The sequence below is a fragment of the Lepidochelys kempii genome, chromosome 2 (assembly GCF_965140265.1).
Source record: "Lepidochelys kempii isolate rLepKem1 chromosome 2, rLepKem1.hap2, whole genome shotgun sequence".
NCBI lineage: Eukaryota > Metazoa > Chordata > Testudines > Cheloniidae > Lepidochelys > Lepidochelys kempii.
Window position 1 is genome coordinate 30383985 of NC_133257.1, and position 22455 is coordinate 30406439.

At 43.1% G+C, this 22455-nt stretch overlaps 1 protein-coding gene across 5 annotated transcripts in view; it reads left to right on the top strand.

Moving 5' to 3' along the window:
* Window positions 1-22455, top strand: part of CSMD3 (CUB and Sushi multiple domains 3) — a 1204651-nt gene that overhangs the window by 1133625 nt on the left and 48571 nt on the right. For all 5 annotated transcript variants that reach the window (XM_073330296.1, XM_073330291.1, XM_073330295.1 and 2 more), the window contains 3 exons: window positions 6741-6920; window positions 18579-18752; window positions 22086-22259. In XM_073330296.1, coding sequence (XP_073186397.1) covers window positions 6741-6920; window positions 18579-18752; window positions 22086-22259 — 528 coding nt within the window. The remainder of the gene's footprint in view (window positions 1-6740; window positions 6921-18578; window positions 18753-22085; window positions 22260-22455) is intronic.

Genomic DNA, 22455 nt, shown 5'->3' on the forward strand with positions numbered 1-22455 from the left:
GCCCAGTGATCTCCTCTTTCCTGGATTCTCTGAAAAGGAACAGGCTTTATATCTCATATCTCAGAATCCTGTCCAGAGTCTTCCTTGACAACAGGAAAAGTCCTTCTGTCTTGTATCTCAGGCACTGTGGCCAGTTTGGATGATGTTAACTCATCATTTAAATCTGTCAGATGTTGATACTAGAACAATTTTCCAAAGTGCAGATCGAGCTAGGAATGCATGTTCTCTATTAGAAGGAATATGTGTAAAGGGAACTTTTCTTTTTTTGAGTATCTGGAAAACATTTCAGACTCTGAGTGGAAGAGCCCCTCTAGCCAGATATCTTCTAGCAAAATCTGCTGCAGGCAATGCAGTGTGCCCAGAACAGAATATTCCCATTTTGTTCTGTCCCCAGATTGACTTAGTGGAGGTATGCCAGTTTACAGCAGCTGAGACTCAATGTCTGCATATCACTTTCAAAGGAGCTCTGGAAGTGCTAACATCCTGCATTGTCACCTCCTACCATGAGCTTATTCACCCCAAATCAGTCCTGTAGGAGAACATTTATGAATTATTGGATCCCATACAAACAGCTACAAAACTTCCTCAAGGGACTCTCCTTTTTTGTAGAATGCTGCTTGTGACATAGCAATACTTTCTTCTCCATCTCTCTCCTCTGCATTAAATAGCTAAAAGACTTATCTGGCTGCTGTACTGGAAGTGGACTCCCTCCCATCACACAGTTTGAGGTGGTTAGCCACTTACTGAAGACCTAAGCACAGTGGCTAAGGAACTAACTGGTCCCAGCACACTCAGTGAGATCAGGAAGGCCACAGTCCTATCTATGGTTGTCCTTCTCTGCTTCTTTTTTCTTTCCTCTCCTTTCCCTTGTAGTTCCATTCTTCACTGGGAAAGACATGAGGTGCAATCATCATGGTTATTGGTACATACCAGTAACTGTCACCTCTGTCTGTGGGACACCAGTGCCCTTTTCCATAGTTAGCAACAATCCGAGATGGTTATTCGCCAAGAGTGTATGGATGTGCTTTGGCCCACTCTGAGAGCTATGCCTCTGCTGATGGAAATGGGGGATGTGATCCACCAAAGACTCAAGGTAGTCCATGAAAACTTAAGACCTCTAAGTCACGGTCATATGTAGGGTCTGCAGGGCTTGCAGCCAGTCTCTGTCTGATGAGAGTCCTCATTCTTACAACTGTGAGTCAGCAGAACCTTTGAGTTTAGTGAGACTTTCTCAGCTGCTTCTTCCATTCCTGTAGCTCTGACTCTCGGCCCCCTCCATCCTCCCCCCACTTCCTGATCTGGTCCTGAAACCTGCAATCTCCTCTACACTAGGATGAGCATATTTATCCCTATTTCTTCTTTTTCTTGAATGAGGGGTTTCTCCTTGGTCCTCATTCTTTGTCAGACTCTCGCCTGTGGATGTGTCCAAATCCTTGTGAATGCTCATTGTCAACTCCCCTGTCAACAGGTGATTGGCCATAAAATCAGCCACTGAAGACTTTTGCTTCAGTTTAGTGGTCTCAGAGACAGTCACACATGTCTGATAGTGGACTGGGCTATGTAAACTCTAAACCAAGCATAATTGGAAACTAGTCCATCGGGATCCAAAGTAGAGGGTACCACATTGCTCCCTTCTCAGGTTATAGCAGATATGCCTATTTTTGGCCAATACATTTATTTGTTTTTTCTACTTTGATCTTCTTTAGGTTTTCCAGACCTCAAGATTAGCGGTATGTTAAGATTCTACTAACACAAATTCCTCATCCCTTTAGGAAGAGGTGGTATCTCATAGTCCTCTGGCTTCTCTCAGCGGAGTCTTTTTCAGACATTTGGTCTAAGGGGCATGGTATTTATCATTTCCTTGGGTCCCAGTCCAGTGTTTTGAGTTATAAGAATCACCCGAAAGTGTCAGAGCAATGGTCAATCTAGCTCAATATCCTGTCTGCTGACAATGGCCAATGCCAGGTTCTTTAGAGGGAATGAATGGATCAGGCAATGATCGAGTGAGCCATTCCCTGTTGTCCCCTCCCAGCTTCTGACAATCAGAAGCTAGGGACACCCACAGCATGGCATTGTATCTCTGACTGTCTTAGGTAATAGCCGTTGATGGACCTATTTTCCATGAACTTTTCTCATTCTTTTTTGAACCCTGTTATAGTTTTAGCCTTCACAACATCCCTTGGCAAAGAGTTCTATGGGTTCACTGTGTGTTCTGTGAAGAAGTATTTCCTTTTGTTTGTTTTAAACCTGCTGCCTATTAATTTCCTGGATGACCCCTGGTTCTTGTGTTTTGTGAAGCGGTAAATAAGACTTTCTTAATCTCTTTCTCCATGCCATTCATGATTTTATAGTCCTCTATCATATCCTCTCTTAGTTGTCTCTTCTCCAAGCTGAAAAGTCCCAGTCTTTTTAATATCTCCTCATACAGAAGGCATTCCTTACCCTTAATCATTTTTGTTGCCCTTCTCAGTACCTTTTCCAATCCCAATATATCTTTTTTGACATGGGGCAACCAGAACTGAATGCAGTATTCATGGTGTGGGAGTACCATGGATTTATATAGTGGCATTATTATATTTTCTTATTATCTATCCTTTTCCTAATGGTTTAACATTCTATTAGCAGATGTTTTTGGATAACTATCCACAATGACTCCAAGATCTCTTTCTTGAATGGTAACAGCTAATTTAGATCCCCTTATTTTATATGTATAGTTGGGATTATGTTTTCCAATGTGTATTACTTTGCATTCATCAACATGAATTTCATATGCTGTTTTGTTGCCTAGTCACCCAGTTTAGTGAGATCCCTTTGTAACTCTTCACAGTCTTCTTTTCACTTAACTATCTTGAGTAATTTTGTAGAATTTTCAAATTTTGCCACTTCCCTGTTTATCCCTTTTTCCAGATCATTCATGAGTATTTTGAACAGCACTCGTCCCAGTACAGATTCCTGAAAGACACCACTGTTTACCTTTCTCCATCCTGAAAACTGACTATTTATTCCTACCTTTTGTTTCCTGTCTTTTAACCAGTTGCTAATCCAAGAAAAGGACCTTCAGTCTTATCCCATGACTTCTTACTTTGCTAAAGAGACTTTGGTGAGGGACCTTGACAAAGGCTTTCTGAAAGTCCAAGTACACTATATACACTTGATCATCCTGTGCATGTTTGTTGACCCCCTCAAAGAATACTAATAGATTGGTGAGGTGTGATTTCCCTTTACAAACAACATGTTGACTCTTCCCCAACAAATCTTGTTCATCTATACGTTAGGCTTACTAGCCTGTAATTGCTAGTATCATAGAATCATAGAATCATAGAATATCAGGGTTGGAAGGGACCCCAGAAGGTCATCTAGTCCAACCCCCTGCTCAAAGCAGGACCAATTCCCAGTTAAATCATCCCAGCCAGGGCTTTGTCAAGCCTGACCTTAAAAACCTCTAAGGAAGGAGATTCTACCACCTCCCTAGGTAACTCATTCCAGTGTTTCACCACCCTCTTAGTGAAAAAGTTTTTTCCTAATATCCAATCTAAACCTCCCCCACTGCAACTTGAAGTGGACTTCAAGTGCAACTTGAACTTGAAGTATCACCTCTGGAGCCTTTAAAAAAAAAACTCCTCCAGTCATCTGGTACAGAAGATGATTTAAATGATAGGTTACATACCACAGTTAGTAGTTTCTCAGTTTCATATTTGAGTTTCTTCAGAATTATTGAGTGAATACCATCTGGTTCTGGTGACTTATTATTGTTTAATTTCTCAATTTGTTCCAAAACCTCCTTTACTGACACCAAAATCCAGGACAGTTCCCCAGATTTGTCAGCTAAAAAGAATGGCTCAGCTGTGGGAATCTCCCTTTCATCCTCTGCAGTGAAGACCAATGCAAAGATTTCATTTCGCTTTCTCTTTCCATTAATTCTCCCTCGATCTTCCAATTGCCCCACTGATTGTTTGGCAGGCTTCCAGCTTCTGATGTAGGGTTTGTTGTTGTTTTGCTGTTAGTTTTTTGAGTCTTTGGCTAGTTGCTCTTCTAATTCTTTTTTGGTCTGCTCAGTTATACTTTTCCACTTGACTTGACTTGCTAAAGTTTATTCTCCTTTCTATTTTCCGCAGTAGGATTTAGCTTCCCATTTTTAAAGGATGTCTTTTTGCCTATAACTACTTCTTTTACGTTGTTTAGCCATGATGGCACTTTTTAGGTCCTCGTACTAGTTTTGTTTTTATTTAGGGTGTATACGTTTAATATGAGCATCTATTACAATGTTTTTAAAACGTTTCAATGCAGCTTGCATGCATTTCACTTTTGTGACTCTACCTTTTAATTTCCATTTTACTTGCATCCTCATTTTTGTACAGTTGAATTTAAATGCTACTGTGGTTGACTTCTTTGGTGTTTCTTTCCTCCTACCCCCCCAAGTATATTACATTTAATTATATTATGGTCACTATTACTAAGTGGTTCAGCTATATTCACCTCCTGGACCAGATCCTGTGCTCCATTTAGGACTAAATCAAGAATTGCCTCTCCCTTTGTGGGTTCCAGGACTAGCTGCTCCAAGAAGCAATCATTTGTAGTGTCAAGAAACTTTCTCTGCACCCTATCCTGAGGTGACATGTACCCAGTTAATATGGGGACAATTAAAATCCCCCATTATTACTGCATTTTCTATATTTATGCTCTAATCTCCTGGAGCATTTCACAATCACCATTCTGCTCAGGTGGTCAGTAGTATATTCCTAATGCTATATTCTTATTATTCAAGCATGGAATTTCTATCCATAAAGATTTTATGGTACAGTTTGATTCATTTAAGATTTTACTGAATATGATGCTTTCTTTCACATATAGTGCTACTTACCCACCAACATGACCTAGTCTTTTATTCCTGTATATTTTGTATCTTGGTATTATCGTGTCCCATTGATTATCATCATTCCACCAAGTTTCTGTGATGTCTACTATATCCTCATTTAATACCAGGCTCTCAAGTTCTTCCACCTTAGTATTTAGACTGCTAGAATTTGTATGCAAGCACTTATAAAATTTGTCACTTTTTAGTTCTCTGCCAGTATGTGATGTAATTGAATGGGATTCTTTCATTTGGCTATTTCTCTTCAGTTCTTACCTGTACTTCATGATCTTCCATCCTCTCCTCCTTACTAGGATATAGAGAATCCCGGTTAGTACATCATCCCCTAAGGGATGTCTGTGTCTGAACCATGTGCTTTTCTGTACCTGTTGGCTTTCCCCCAGCCCTTAGTTTAAAACTCCTCTACAACCTTTTAATTTTACATGTCAGCAATCTGGTTCCATTTTGGTTTAGGTGGAGCCTATCCTTCCTGAATAGGCTCTTCCTTTCCCAAAAGGTTTCCTAGTTCCTAATAAAGTTAAACCCCTCCTCCCTACACCATCATCTCATCTGTGCATTGAGACCCTGCAGTTCTCCCTGTCTAACTGGCCCTGCCCGGGGAGCTGGGATCATTTCAGAGAATGCTACCATGGAAGTTCTGGACTTCAGTTTCCAGTAGCCTAAATTTGACTTCCAGGACCTCTCTCCTATCTTTCCCTAGGTCATCTGTATGTATCACAACCACCAACTTCTCCCTAGCACTACACATAAGCCTGTCTAGATGGCTTGAGAGATCCATAGCCTTTGCACCCAGCAGGGAATTCACCATGCGGTTCTCTTTATCATCACAAGCCCAGCTCTCTGTATTTCTAATGATTAAATCCTCCATTACTATTATCTGTCTTTTCCTAGAAACTGGGATTCCCTCCCATGGAGAGGTATTCTCATTGCAAGAGGATACCATGACATCATCTGGAAGGATGGTCCCAAATATGGGATTGTTTCCCTCCACTCCAGTTTGATGTTCTCCTTCCTCAAGAGTTTCATCCTCCTCAACAGCACAGAGGCTATCCAACTGCTCTGCTGTGTCAATCTTCCCACCAACTGTTTCTTTATGTTCTTCCCTCCCTGTTCCTTAATTTGGAGCTGGTTGGGAAGCATTTGATTTCTGGGTGGTTGTTTTTAAGACATATATGTTATTTGTAAGGATGATTGTGTCCTGGTTTTATTTTCTGTGCAAGAAATACGTAACAAGCTGGTCCCATTCTTTCAGTCTCTACTTTCTCTTTGTCAGTGGTAAACTGGCATTCTCATTAAGTGTTTATTTGCAAAGTTCTGGATCAGGGAAACTTTTTTTCTGATTTTCATGGAACAGGAGGATGGATACTCTTCCTCAATCTGTTGCAGGTCCCTTATTGCCAGAGGTAAAACTTTTGTTTTTTTTTTTCCCCTCTCATTGTAGTCATTAACTTCTTAATTTGGGAAATTTCTGTACAATCTTTAAGGAGATCCAGATGAGTGACTTTCACACTGTGTGGTCCTTGGCAAAAAATCTGCTTATCCTCATATGCCTACTTCTTTTTAGTGTCTTTGTTTTCCAACTACCATTTTCTAATCCTGACATTTAAGTGATTAAAATAGTACAGTCCATTTTTTTCACTTTTGAACAGGTGTACTCATTTTTTCCTAAAATGTAGCTGCAGTAAGTATCCACGTACTGTGTTAGGTAGATGAATTAAGTGATATATATGTTTACCTAATGTAGCTGAAAATAAACATTTGCTATATTTTGGCAATAAATCATTAATTTGACTATGTGCTTTTTCTCCTCACAGATACACAGTCACATTAATAATTTACCTTCTGTTCTTCAACTCCTTACTTGCAGTAATCAGTTGTGGAGACCCAGGTATACCAGCTAATGGCTTGAGATATGGTGATGATTATGTTGTTGGACAAAATGTTACCTATATATGCCAACCCGGCTATACAATGGAATTGAACAGCTCCATAATTCGCACCTGTACTACCAATGGCACATGGAGTGGAACAATCCCAACTTGTAAAGGTATCACAATGATTTTGGGTATCAGAACATTTTTGTGTGTGACATTTGTACCTATTGTGTACTGTAACATGTTAGTCAAACTAAGTAAACATTCATCATTATAACCAAAGACTAAACATGTCTGGACATGTTAATATTTATTTTGTCTATAGGGTAAATTGAGTTGGGGGGCTTTAAAAATTGTTGTCTTACCATTTGTGTCTTTTATTTTGTTTCAAAAATTTAAAGTGTTAGCAGTGTTAGGGTGTAGATCTTACTGGGGCTCCAGGAGCCTCTTACTAAGTTTCTGCTTGAGAGAGTTCAGGTGACTTCCCTTATTTTAATGGAGTGTGCCCTTTTTCTGCATAATGTTAATCTACCGGATATGATATATTTCAGCAGTGTCTTTTGTGAACCTAGATGGTATTGGACTTTCTAATTGTCTAGATTGCAGTAAATAATTTTTTTCCCCATGGCTGGATAGCACTGGACTGTCTTGTCCTTCCCACCAGGAACTTTGGCCAACCCCTCCCTTGTTTAGGGTACAGAAGTTCAACACTCTCCAGTAGTATTAATATACTCAGCATGTTTTTTTAACAGCAAAGTCTAAATATTTCCAGCTGATGCCCTAATGTACATTTGTTTGGCATCTGATGTTTCCTCCTTCCTGTGTAACTTAGAAAAACAAAAGAGTAAATCCCCTGATCCTTCACACTTCCTATCTGCTTGCACATGCATCCCTTATTTACAGGTATTACAGGGAAGTTCTTGCTGTAGCCTGTAGTTAAAAAATTGGCAGCTTATAACTGAATTTTATTGTAATGTACCATCAAAAAACTATTCTAGTGATGTCATCAAAACTGCTATTTTCAAAGTAACCTACAACCTCTTCCTTGCTAAATTTAAGGGCATCTTCTCCAGGCTCATTCTCCTTGATATTTCTGTTACCCTTAACATAGTGAGTCTCCCCCTCCATCTTAAGGTTCTTTCCTCCATAGACTTGTGGGACTCTTCCTTCTCTTCCTTCTTTTCCTACCTAGCCAATCGTACCTGCAACCAGGCATTGGCAAGCGGTTCTTTTTCCTTCCCACTTTTCTAGAGGTATCTTCTAGGAATATTTGATAAATCCTCCCTTTTCTCTGTCTATGCTTCCCCTTGGTTGGGCTCATTCTCTCTCATGTCTTCAAATTGAAGACTCTCAGATCTGCATCTCCAGCTCTATTCTCTCCTTCTTCCATGTATGCCCTACCAAGCCTTGTCACCTCCTCCCAGCTATGTCAATATTGTAGGGTGCATTTTTTTTTTCAGTTCTGCTCCCAGTGTTTTGAATGCAGTTCATTCTCAAGTGCTCCAAATTTGTTGCTGTTCAAGAAAATGCTCTTCTTTTTTTTTACTTTTAATTACTAACCATCATCAAATACTACTGTTTTTGCATACAAAACTGATTACACAAGGAATTCTCTCTTTCTCCCAGGCATGGTAATCAGAGTTATTATATATTAATCTGAGGTGTATGTATCAATAATTCTGTTTTTTGTATACTGTTTCTTTAAATGAAAGTTGTCCTATCAGTCTGCTAGGGAACACAATAGTCAGGCAATGCAAGATGGATTCTCTTACATATTCTGCTTTTATGTTGCCTCTCTTCCCTTTTTTCATCAAATGTTATATTTATCTTAGAGTAAGGTTCAGCCTTGGGCTCCCTCAGGCCCGCTGGAGAGGTCTGAGTAGGGGGTTTCAATTTTGGCTGGACCCCTAAGGAGAAATTCTGGCTGGGGCAGAATCAGAGGCATCAGTCAGAACCTCACTCTTACTCTGTGTTTGGCCAGTTCTGTTTCTGACCATTCAGAGAGAATCAAAGTCCTTAATCCTGTCTTTCACTTTGCTCTACCTTATTTGGGCTGTTGTTACCCAAAGGACATTAACTGGGAGTGGTGGGTATACACCAGAGTATGAAGGGAAAAGTTCAACTTTCAGATGAGGACAGAGGTTGTAAGCTCTTTGGGGAAGGTACACTTCTCTTCTGTCAGTCAGTCACTGTACACACTTATGCACTGTACAAATATTAAGTAATAACCATATGTGAAATCTCTGATGCTCTCAGAAATTCCTTATTTTATTCCATGCAAATTTCTGTACAATGACAAGTTGTACACTTTTAAACTAATATTATAGTTTATTTTGAATATGTAATCAAAAGGAATGTATCATATATAACAATTTATTTGGAATATATAGTAGCTATTTGTTACTGTTAGGAGGATTTGGTACAATTTAGATACAATAAGTGGACAGTGAACTGCTCAGAGTATGCAAACACTATTTTCCAGCTGCCACTGAAATACTAGATGCATATGATTCTCCCACATTGGTCTCCGCAAGACAAGGATGTGTGTGTTCATTCACAAGTAAATGTCAGTCAGGCATTGTACTTTTCAGTAAAACTGTCTTAAATATCACTTCTTTTTTACTACCAATTTCAGCTGAAACCCCAAGCAGAATCCACTGCAGATATACATTATTAATGGTTCAAGCTCTGCTGTTATTGTTGATAGAACCTTGACAGGGCAGTGTTCACTTTTATTCATAGAATCATAGAATATCAGGGTTGGAAGGGACCTCAGGAGGTCATCTAGTCCAACCCTTTGCTCAAAGCAGGACCAATCCCCAACTAAATCATTTATTTCTTCATTTTGAGGCTGCGGTCATTTACTTATTCTTTCCTGACCCGGGTTCCCCTATATTGCCAACAGACATTCTGCAGCCCATTGTCTGCGTCAACTCAGTTACATATGCGCTATTCCCCTCCTGTCTGCAGTTTCTGGAGGTAGTTCAAAGCTGAAGCACAGCCAGTGCTAACCACACCCCCTTCTCCTGTTTGCTCCCAGATGTTCTGCCTCCGTGGCAGCAAATAAATGGTGGTTCACTCACTCCCATCCTTTTCTTTTAGATTTGTTATTTTTAGCCATTTTGGGGTCAGTTAAAGCATTTTCATTTGCTTTCAAGTCTCCTCACCTCCTCCTGGTCTGGGATCTGAGCAGCACAGTGGTCATAGCCACCCAGAGCCTCCACTGCAGCATCTCCCTGCCGAGCTCCTCCGCCCCCTTCCAGGCATGCAGAGCAGCTGTGCAAGCAACGGATAAAATCCAAATAGTGCTCTAAATGTGAAGCACCTTTCTCAGGCCAAGCAGAAAGTAAAAAATGCCCAATCTGCCCCCAAACACCCACCCCTATCTCTGCTAGGACATGGGACTCTGAGCGGACAGGAATATTGGTGCCTTCCCACCAGTTAGTCTTGATTCCACCACAGAAAACCCCCACTAGGAGAGCGAAGCAGAACTAGGAGGGAGGTTTGGAGGACAAGGAGACCTTCCCTCAGCTGACCCAGAAGGTAAGTCCTGGGGCATAAAGAAGCATAAAGATTAGACCCTTTCTGGTCTATTGTTTCCCTCTCTCTCTCCCTCCCCCCCCCCCAAGTGGAAAGAAGCATAGCACCTACACAACTCTTCTGCTGCACACCGTGAACCAGAGGATTCTTGTGATCCTCTGAGTTAAGTTCTGCAAAACCCAGAGAATCTGGGTCCCCCCAAAAGCAAAAGCAAGTGTTTCCTTCTTAAGGCAGCTTTTTTTCACTGAAAAAGTAGGGTGAAAATCAGGGGCTAGATTCCTTCTCCTTTGCCTTCTCCCACTGAGGGAGTGTGTGCTGGGGGTTATCTCCCTCACAGACTATGCCTGCACTATAAGCTAGGGATGTGCTTCATACCAGTGGCAAATTAGCCACTGGGAAAACTGCCCGTGGGCCCCAGCCAAATGGAGGGCCCTGGAAAAATTGATGTCCATGAGTGCTGATCCACTCTGCCCAGCACTCCTGCTGGGGAGTGGGGTCGGGGTGTGGCGGCTTGCCCCACTCCACCTGCCTGCCTGGCACTCCTGTCGGGGATCAGGGTCAGGGCGTGGGGGCTTCTCCTGCCTGCCTAGCACTCCTGCCCCCGCGCCCTGACCCTGTTCCCCCGGACAGGAGTGCGGGGTGGGCGTAAGAATCCCTTGTGCCCTGATCTTGCTCCCTGGGAGGAGCGTTGGGTGGGGACAGAGTGGGCTGCAGGCAGAAGGGATGGGGAGGGCCCCAACTTGCTCTGGCCCAGGGCCCCACAAGACTGTAATCTGCCTCTGACACATACTCAAGTTAGCATGCATGTAAGCAGCAGTGTAGCTCAGTAACATGGCACAGCTGAGCCCCGCTGAGAACCAACCCACCTGAAATCAGAGGGTATGTACTCAGCATAGCTCAGCTCTGCCTGTACTGCCACTGCCCATGCTACTGAGCTACACTGCTGCTTACACTTGCAGGTGCTCAATGAGAGCTAGCACGGATATATGTACATAAGCAAGGGAATCACACCCCTGGCTCACAATGTAGACAGAGTGCTCCCCACCCCGCAGAATGGCCAGGAATGCAAAGAAGCCTGTGCCCCCCGTGCAGCCCTGCCTCAGCCTGCAGCCTAATGGAAATTGTGTCTGTCTGGCTTTCAACCAAAGACCCTCGCTGTGCCAGGGAATGGGGCTCAGATTTGAGGCAGCTTCAGAATGGGAGTTTTGCCTTCTGATCATCAGACATAAACCCTTGCTCTGCCTGGGAAAGGGCTCTCTCTCCACCCCTCCCTGCTCCACAGGCTGAATCCACATGAAAGCCTTGAGCACTTCAGGAAGGCCCTGACCAGTATAGACACACCTGAGGATTCCACTACCCATGGAGCTGCATCTTCATGGGATTACAGAGGCGTAAATGAGAAATTCCTTCCCACCTTCTAAATGATCTTGCTTTCCTGAATAAACATCCAGGTGATATTAAGTTGCTCCTGCAGCACTTACTTGGGTTCGATCTAGACTGGGGAGCAGGCAAGCAGCCTTTCAAGCATCCAGGGACAGATAGCAAATTTTCTCACAAGTGAAGCCTGCGTCACCGCTACCTCTCGTCCGTTGTGTGGTCACCAGGCCAGGATGAATAGTGTGCTCCCTCCATCTTGTAAACAGCCAGGGGGGAACGTACCACACATGCAACAAATAAAACAAAAAACCTGCAAACTGTTCCATGATGGCCGGCAAGGAACTTAGTAATAAAATATCTTTCCTTTCAAGCATTATTGTGATACATGTTTTCTCTTTCCAATGAGGACACCTCATTAAACCAAATGTTAAACTAAAATATTTAGGTAGGTAGAAACAAAGAAAATCCATAAATTTGGGGAGCCTATGGTTGGTGCAGCAGACATAGGTCACACCTTCAGAAGCGGATTTCATTCCAAGACCCTTATACCATAGGAGTGATGACAAACTGCACAGCAATGTGAAAGCTTCACCTATAACTGTCCAGACCAAATTTTTTTCATACATTTAGTAGGAAAACCTACTTCATGGTAAACAAGAGGCTCATCTTCTAGGGGCATGATCCTTGCTTGGAGTAAGATGTCTCAGGTCCTGTCTTGGGCAAACAATTGATGTGATTTGTGACCAGCAATGGATTCTAAATTGGTGGCTGCATGGATGTCATGTTACACCCAGGAACAGTCATTGCTCATTCTAAATGGTGCATGCAAACTTACAGCTGTTGGGGAAAACATTAGAGAAATTAGTAGCTAAGACAGAAAAGAAGTATCAATCCTCATTATCAAAGCCAGCACAGCAATCTACTGGTTACTACCAACACCAAGGGTATCCAAGAAGGGACTGTTACCCTGGCAGGGGAAGCTTCTGCTCCAGATTTTTTCCAAGGCAATTTAGATGAATTTTCCTCCAAACCATCAAAATCCTCTGCATGACAAAGACTCTCCCTTATGATCCGCCCTTTGCACCCAGAGTCTTAAGTGGCTGTAGTAGTCACAGCAAGGCAAAGCTCACAGGCCACAACACACAGTGCCAGAGCCCAGATTCCTGATTTCCAAGCAATCACTTGGATCACTTGATGGTTACCTGTTCTGTTCATTTCCTCTGGGGCACATGGTATTGGCCACTGTTGGAAGACAGGATACGAGGCTAGATGGACCTTTGATCTTACCCAGTATTGCCAGTCTTATGTTCTTAAGCATATGGCTTTGCAGTAACATCAGGAAAAAACTCCCTGATTCCCTAGACAAACAGACTTTACCTGGGAGTGGAGGTAGACCCTTCAGTGACAAAGATCTAGACAGAAGATCCAGAAGATCCAGGGCCTGATATCCATGCTGGACAAATGCATGAGGCCAACCACAGCTCAGTGTCTCAATTCACTGGGCCTTCTGATCTTGCACATATGGGTCTCCCAATGGCGAGGTCACATATCAGACCTTTCTTCTGCGGGCATGTGCCCATTCCCTCAAGCTAAGGCAAGACCAGACACTGATTCACAATGAGGTGCCGGATCCCCTAGTGTGATGGAAGGTCTCAGAGAACATCCACACGAGTCTTCCCATATCCTTTCTTGGGCTTCACGTTGTTACAACAGACACCAATTTGAAGGGATGGGGAACACTTCTGGGACCCAGAATAGTGTAGGGTAACTGAAGATCTGGGGAAAGGACTACCACATCAATTTCTTTGAGCTCAGAGCTGTCAAACTAGTGAGATGGCAGAACTACCTAACGTGCAATCACTTTTTGGGCCAACCAGACAACATGACCATAGTTGCGTACAGGAACAACCAAGGGAGAACAAGGAGCGTAGCTCTAAATGCAGAAGCAATGGAGACAATAGAATGGGCAGACAAGACATCACCTTCCCTAAAGGCAATACCCATAAAAGGAAAGCTGAACCAAAAGGCAGACTGGCTCAGTTGACACAAAGTCAACTACTCTGAATGATGCCTGAACCAGGAAATCTTTACTCTGATCTTGCATATGTTTGGTTTCCCCTAACTTGACCTGTTTGCCAATTACAGCAATGCAAAATGGCAGAAATTCTTCACCTGAGAAGCAGACCCTAAGTCCATGGGACAGATGCTCTGGCACAGAGATAGCCGCAAGAGCTGCAATATGCATTCTTACCCTTCTCTCTCCTAGGGAAGGTGTTCTGAAAGGTAAGGTGAGAAGGATGAGAGCCCTGACTCTTTATCAACGAAGAAAACCCTAGTTTTCTGATCTGATAGAACTGACACTGTAGCCACCGCTTCAGACAAGACCAGACCTCTTTTTTCCAAGGCTCATTCCTCCATCCAGACCCAGGTCACCTTTAACTGACAGCCTGGCTATTGAAAGAAAAGTGTTAGCCACACTCGGCCTATATTCCAAAGTAATCAGGACTCTGCTCTCATTCAGGAGAGTTTTTCCACATGAAGACTTATAAAGACTTATAAAGCATACCTGTCCATATAGACCACGTGCAGTTTGTTGTGCCAAGAGTGCATCTCATATCCAAGGGATCCTGGGATTCCAGCCACTTATGACTTCCTTCAGAAAGATGCAGATAAGGGCCTTTTGCCCAGCAGGGTAGTTCACCAGATATCAGCCATAAGTCTTGTACTATTAGTAGGATCCTCGGGATCCTTGGCAGAACCCTCAGGTATCCAGAATTTTCAGAGCAATCAGACTGCCCAGACCAGCGGTCGGACCAATCTTTCCTCAGTTGGTCCTATCTCTGATGTTGAAAGCTTTAACCACCCGTCCCTTTGAACCTCTGATTTCCTTCACTCTGCCCATGGGCACAGCACCTGACTGTGATGCAGTGGCACACCCCAGATGGAAGAAGCACACTAAAGACTTATATCATGTGTAAAGAATCCACAAGGAAATGGGTCTCCCTGTTCATTTCCTCTTATCCCCAGGTGCCAAGGGCTTAGAGTATCCAAACTATCCATTACTAGATGGATCAGACTATGCATCGCTGAGGCACCCAAGGCATCCAACAGCCCTGGTCCTAAAGGAATCAAGGTTCATTCTGCAAAATCCTTGGCAACCTCATGGGCCGAAAGAGCATGTGCCTCCAACACAGAGATCTGCAGAGCAGTCACATAGCTATCAGCTAGCGCCTCTACCAGGCACTATAAAGTAGTCTTTCTGTCTCCACCGAGGCCTTCTTTGGCAGGAAAGTGCTGCAGGCAATGGTCCAGACATAACATGGCCATTCGAGCAGTTCAAAAATATTTTTTCCCTATTTCTTATGTTCACTTTTCTGTCCCTCCCTAATCTTGTTCACTGTTTGCTACTTCTCATGCATATCAGAATTGTGGTGGATGCTGGGCTGCAGAATGGAAAATTTTCTCACCCAGTAATTTCCTTTCTGCTGTCAAGATCTCCCACAATTCTACCTACCCTGGACGGCTTCACAGCAAAGGCTCAGCATTCTGTTTGGATAGTTACCAAAAGGCAGAGGCCTACTGCACATAATTAATTAGTTGGCACTGAAGGTAGTGTTACAAATCATTTTCTAAGAGCTATTTTGCAGCTTAGAAATGCATCATCTGAGGAAGCAGAAGGGGGTGTGGCTAGCACCACCATTGCCAACTTTCAAGAGTTAAATAAGCACTCCAACTTTCAAAATAAGCCAAAAATCAAGCTAATCCCACTTCAAAACAAGGCCGAAACAAGCCAATCCTTAAGAACCCCTCTATATGATTAGATCTCCCCCAGCGTGCAGTTGGGGACTGTGGTGGGCCCACTGTGCAACCCTGACTCTCTCCCCTCCTTGTCCCTGCTTGCCCATTGCCCCTGCTTGCTGGGAGCTAATCAAAGAAAAGAAGCTTCAAGCCAAACAAGCAACAAGCTACAAGCCGAAAACTAGCCAACAAGCAACTCACAAGCCAATTAAGCCAAAAACAAGCCCAATTTCTGTGTTTTTTCCACGGGTTTGGCATATCCGGCTAGCACAGCCTGCGCTGCAGCTTTGAACTGCCTCCAAAAATGGGAGACAGGAAGGGAATAGAACATACAGTTCAGAATTATGGGAGATGCTCCTAGCAGAAAGGAGATTATCAAGTAAGAAATGTTTTGTTTGTTCCCTTGCTTTTGAGCCAGGAAGCTGGAACATAAAGTCCCTTTTATAGTGACTAGTAATAAAGCTGCTTGGTAAACGGACTATATCCAATTGGTGCAGGGTAAGAGTGTTGGTGATTATCCCAAACCCCAACTTCTTACTGATGCTGCCGCTTGAAAGAAAGAAAAGAAAAGAATTAAAAAAGGTAAAAGCTACCCCTTTTAACCTGAGGGCCTAACCCAAAATTCAGGGGTTAATCGGTAGTTCCAGTTTGGAGGAGAAATTGGCGATAGAGATTTCTTTGATGCAGTTTTGTTTATTGGCAAAGAATGCACAAACTTCTGTGTCTCTGAATGCAGAAGGAATCAAATAGCAGGAAACAGTTTATTTTTTTCACAGCACTAACAACACTTTTTCCATCCTGTACCCCAACCCATAAACCTCTCCCCAGATTTCTTCTAAAGTCAGCCACTGTGCTTTCAGCTGCTCCTTCAAGCTGTCTTTTTCATTTTGTTGTATGTTTTGCCTTTCCATGAACACGCACACACATCCTAAAATAATACTCTGCAAAAGCTCCTGGGCAGGGTCACACATTCCTTTTATCTTTGGTGGGGGCCTATTCTTACAATTACGTTGAATGAAGGGTGAGTTCACGCCTACCAACCTCAATGAGGTTTTCACTCAACCCAAAACAATATTTCACTGAGGTCATAACCACTCTGAAGAAGGTGGCAAATGCCATCATTTTGGAAGCCATGCTATCACATTTTCTCCTCCAGTTTGAGTACTATACAGACATGGAAAGGCCCAAGCACCCAGTCTCTAAAAAAAACAACCCCTAGCCCAATAAAAAAGGGAATCCTAAAGTCACCCCCAAATTCTTGGTCTCCTGCTTGGCTAAAAGGTTATTAAAATAATGGTATTTTGCATTTCCACCCAGAGTTCTGGATGATTTAGTTGATATTGGTCCTGCTTTGAGCAGGGGGTTGGACTAGATGACCTTCTGAGGTCTCTTCCAATCCTAATCTTCAGTGATTCTATGATTCTCAAAGAATTTAACAAGCATTAATGAATGAAGCCTCAAGCACCCGTGTGATGTATAGAAGAGTGATAATCCCATTATATAGAATTATACTAATGGTGAAACTGATGCACAGAAAAGCTAGGTGGCTTCTACAGGTCACACAGCAAGAACCTCGTGCTCCTGACCAGTGTTCCCTTTAATGTTTTTTCTGCATGCAGAATGACAGGCTAACTAAGTGTAAGTTTAAAGCTTTTGAGTGCAACCCCTTCATCTCCCCCATTCACATGGTCTCTCAACTCTCCTTTCCTCATTTGTCTTCATTCACTGCTGCCCACTCTCCCCACGTACTCCCTCTCCCTCCCTTAAGATCAATCCAACTACTCTCACTTATGGAATCCACACACCTTCTGGGTGTGGTGTTCTGTCCCAGCTAGTGGCACCGAGACAACTTAGAGATGAATGAGTCTGCTCTACAGCCTCAGCTGAGAGCCAGTTGGCTTTCAGCTCATGTGGTAGCGGCTCATGGACTAAGCTCCAGAGGCTCCAGGTTCAATCCTGACAACCAGGGTCTGTTGGTGTTACCCTTGCTCTCTTTCTCTTTACTCTGCTCTTTCCCACTGGTGCTCTCCTCATTCACTATTTCCCATTTATTCACTCCCTCTCAGTCATTCATTCATCTCTTCTTTTGTTTCTCTCATTGTCTCTCTCCCCATCCAATTTGCTTTCCCCATTCTCTCTCCCTTTTCATTCACATCCTCCCTCATCTCACCCCCTTTCTCCTTCTCTCTTCCTCCCACCCATTCATCCTTCAAAGTCAGTAACTCCTGCAGCCATCCCTTGTCCTCCCCCACAAAAAAATCAAATAGCACCACTACCTCCCTATCATTCTTTGTGGAACCCTTTCTGATGCTAATGTTTTTGATACTCTCCTGGGCACCACCAGACCTGAGGCATGTGGGGGCAGGGACGGACCTGTGTTCTTCACTCCTGCTCAAACCTAGAGTGAGTGTTGCCTTCAAAATCTCCCCCTGCCACCCTCAGGTCTGAGGAGGGGGAAGTCAAGTTGGGATTTTTAAGTCCCTCTCCTACCTGTCAGGAGCAGCAGCACTAGCAGTCTCTGAAGAAGAGGGAATTGCAGAACCCTCTCCCCTCATCCAGAAGTAAGATGCGTCCTGGTAAATAATTACCCATGAGGCAGACAATTCTCAATGTGCGATACCTACCAAGAGAGAGAGTGTAGCCACACACGCTCCTGAATCTCATTCCTGTGTTTTAAAAACCAGACTATCTCTAAATTGACTAACAGAAAGAAAGAATTGGGTTATGACCATGTGTAAGTGAACATAATTATACTTCAGGATGCCTAACAGTCAGCAAAAATCATTTTGTCATGAACACTATTAGTATTTTATCAAATATTTTATATTATATAGACTATACAGTGATTTCCATGTGTTATCTTCCCAACTGGCAGGATGCGGCATTCAACTTTGCATTATAAATTCTGGTATCTTGCAAGAATCGTGTCCCAGAAATGGAGGCAACCAGAAATATTAGCTACAGTGGTGTTGCAAGAATACAGTCAGGAAGATAACCTGTCACCACTTGTATTGTCCTCCAAAAAGATTAAATGAACACAAATGTTTTTTCTTGTAACTGTGTACACCAGGGATATTTGCAGCAGCTGTGCCTAATCACTTTGAATGTTATTGCAGCTGTTACCTGCCCAACTCCTCCTCAGATCTCTAATGGAAGGTTGGAAGGAACAAATTTTGACTGGGGATTCAGTATTAGCTATGTCTGCTCCCCAGGCTATGAACTGTCCTTTCCTGCTGTTTTGACCTGTGTTGGGAATGGAACTTGGAGCGGCGAGGTACCTCAGTGCTTACGTAAGTATTTGTTTGAATCTCATATTTTATCCTAATTATTTTTCCTCGCTCACCTCTCGCTTATCACTTACTTTTCGGCCACTTGTCGCTTGTTCTTCAGTTGCTCGTCAGATTTCTTTGGAAAGTAAAATCACTTGAACTTTTACTAGTAGAAGGAGGAATCCCAGACCCTCCAACCTGCTACAAATGTAGGGTGTTTTATATGCACATCTTTCCATACCAGAGAAAAATAAGGCTCCTGTGAATTACCATGTCTCGTTTCCTTAGTTACCCATGTGAAAGAGGGTTAGTGGGCATCCAACAATAGCATGTTGCCTGGGAAAGGCTTGTGAAACATTTCAGATGAATGATGGAGTTTCCACATGAGCTCTTTCTGTAAAAATTGTCTAGCTCCCAAGAATGCCAATTCCTTGTGAGGGAATTAAAGTTTTTTTTCCCCTGAGAATTTGGAACTTTACCCATCAAATAACCACTCAGAAGAAACGTTTAGACCTCAGTGTGCAAAAAGGCTAAAAAAAATGTATGTAGATCTCTACAAACTATAATCCCAGTGTGGCATATGTTTACTAGAGAGCATAGAGTTTACACCAGAAAGTAGTCATATTGAAGCCAATCAGACTATTCACAGTAGTAAGTACTATTTTCAGTTATTGGTGTTTACAGGATCAGGCCCTTACAGAGTCTAAAGCTTTCTCTTAGTAACAATTTTGTAATGGAATCTATGCTGCCAGTTCTATGATGCACAAGTCCATGGGGCCGGACGAGTTGCATCCGAGAGTGCTGAAGGAATTGGCGGCTGTGATTGCAGAGCCATTGGCCATTATCTTTGAAAACTCGTGGCGAACGGGGGAAGTCCCGGATGACTGGAAAAAGGCTAATGTAGTGCCAATCTTTAAAAAAGGGAAGAAGGAGGATCCTGGGAACTACAGGCCAGTCAGCCTCACCTCAGTCCCTGGAAAAATCATGGAGCAGGTCCTCAAAGAATCAATCCTGAAGCACTTGCATGAGAGGAAAGTGATCAGGAACAGCCAGCATGGATTCACCAAGGGAAGGTCATGCCTGACTAATCTAATTGCCTTTTATGATGAGATTACTGGTTCTGTGGATGAAGGGAAAGCAGTGGATGTATTGTTTCTTGACTTTAGCAAAGCTTTTGACACGGTCTCCCACAGTATTCTTGTCAGCAAGTTAAAGTAGTATGGGCTGGATGAATGCACTATAAGGTGGGTAGAAAGCTGGCTAGATTGTCGGATTCAACGGGTAGTGATCAATGGCTCCATGTCTAGTTGGCAGCCGGTATCAAGTGGAGTGCCCCAAGGGTCGGTCCTGGGGCCGGTTTTGTTCAATATCTTCATAAATGATCTGGAGGATGCTGTGGATTGCACTCTCAGCAAATTTGCGGATGATACTAAACTGGGAGGAGTGGTAGATACGCTGGAGGGGAGGGATAGGATACAGAAGGACCTAGACAAATTGGAGGATTGGGCCAAAAGAAATCTGATGAGGTTCAATAAGGATAAGTGCAGGGTCCTGCACTTAGGATGGAAGAATCCAATGCACCGCTACAGACTAGGGACCGAATGGCTAGGCAGCAGTTCTGCGGAAAAGGACCTAGGGGTGACAGTGGACGAGAAGCTGGATATGAGCCAGCAGTGTGCCCTTGTTGCCAAGAAGGCCAATGGCATTTTGGGATGTATAAGTAGGGGCATAGCCAGCAGATCGAGGGACGTGATCGTCCCCCTCTATTCGACATTGGTGAGGCCTCATCTGGAGTACTGTGTCCAGTTTTGGGCCCCACACTACAAGAAGGATGTGGATACATTGGAGAGAGTCCAGCGAAGGGCAACAAAAATGATTAGGGGACTGGAACACATGAGTTATGAGGAGAGGCTGAGGGAGCTGGGATTGTTTAGCCTGCAGAAGAGAAGAATGAGGGGGATTTGATAGCTGCTTTCAACTACCTGAAAGGGGGTTCCAAAGAGGATGGCTCTAGACTGTTCTCAATGGTAGCAGATGACGGAACGAGGAGTAATGGTCTCAAGTTGCAGTGGGGGAGGTTTAGATTGGATATTAGGAAAAACTTTTTCACTAAGAGGGTGGTGAAACACTGGAATGCGTTACCTAGGGAGGTGGTAGAATCTCCTTCCTTAGAGGTTTTTAAGGTCAGGCTTGACAAAGTCCTGGCTGGGATGATTTAACTGGGAATTGGTCCTGCTTCAAGCAAGGGGTTGGACTAGATGACCTTCTGGGGTCCCTTCCAACCCTGATATTCTATGATTCTATGTAGTGTGAATTTCCAAATAGTCATAGATTAAGATCCCTATCTTGCAAACAAATCTCAGTATCGGTATGTGGAGCCTCTCTGCTACCAGTGAGGTTATATCAGAGAATGTGGAGTTCGGGGGCATAGAATATATCATAGCTGATCATAGCACTGGTCCCATGAAACACTGTATGCAGCTTCTGAAAATGGCCAATACCTAATACTGCAGGGAGAGGCCAAAAAACTCACCCAGCATGCATCTAGCCAGTTATTCAACGCTATGCCATGGACAGAAGAAAATCCTTGCAGGTGATAAACTCAAAGCCTTAAGACTCTGATTTAGAATATATTATTACTGGCAGATACATATTCTATTTAATAAATGTCTATTAATGTTTGACTTTCAGATTTCTACTTAAACTGCTTTCCATGTTTAATGTAATTCTTTTTATTGTAGTTCTGGTTAGCCCCACTAACTTTCTAGTGATCTCACTCCATACCTAAGTTATCAATTGTAGTTAAGTAAGATGAAGTAAGAAGCTGCCACTCTTAAATCTGTTTCTCTTTGGACAACTTCTTTTGCTCCCTCCAAGAGCATGAAAGATGCTATAAGTACCAGGTGTTATGAGGTTCTGTTGTGCAGGCAGAGGACTGTCATACTCTGCAATGGTTTTCTGCGGGGCATCTTGTATGCTGATGTAATATAGGATTAGGGGATACAGTAGAGCTGTGGATGTGGAAGGTTTTGTAACTGGCGGAATCACCAGACACACAGTACATCTCCAAGCTGTTCCCTCTGCCTCTCTCATAGGGATTCTAATCAGCCACCAAAGCTAGTTCAACCTTGAGACTGCAGTCAGTACTAGCAAAGACTGGCTCTCCATCATGTTGTGCAGATTCTATTCCTTCCTTGCTCCCACAAAACTCCCATTTATTTGGTTATGTATAAGAGCTAGACATGAGATTTGGAGTAACTGTTCAGCTAAGCTCAGGTACTTTAGTGTAAGTCTTATTTTAATACCTTTTAGCAAATGCTGAATGCTTTCTATATGTCACATAATTGTCCATAGCAAAGTTTTGTGGTGACCCTGGAGTACCTTCTCAAGGGAAAAGAGAAGGCAAGAGCTTCATCTACCAGTCAGAAGTCTCTTTCAGCTGCAATCCTCCGTTTGTTTTGGTTGGGTCCAGTACTCGGATATGCCAAGCAGATGGAACTTGGAGTGGTTCTTCTCCTCGATGTATAGGTAAGATGAAATCCATTTTACTGAGATCTATTGGATTCTTCTGTTTGGTTCTCCCACTCCTAGACCTGCCAGTTCGTGTATGAAAACTTTGATTTATTGTGTTGTGTTATTCAACACTATCTGTGAAACATGACCATTTTAATCATGATACTTCTACTGATCCTGTTCTCCAAATGGTTAAATTAAATGTATTTGT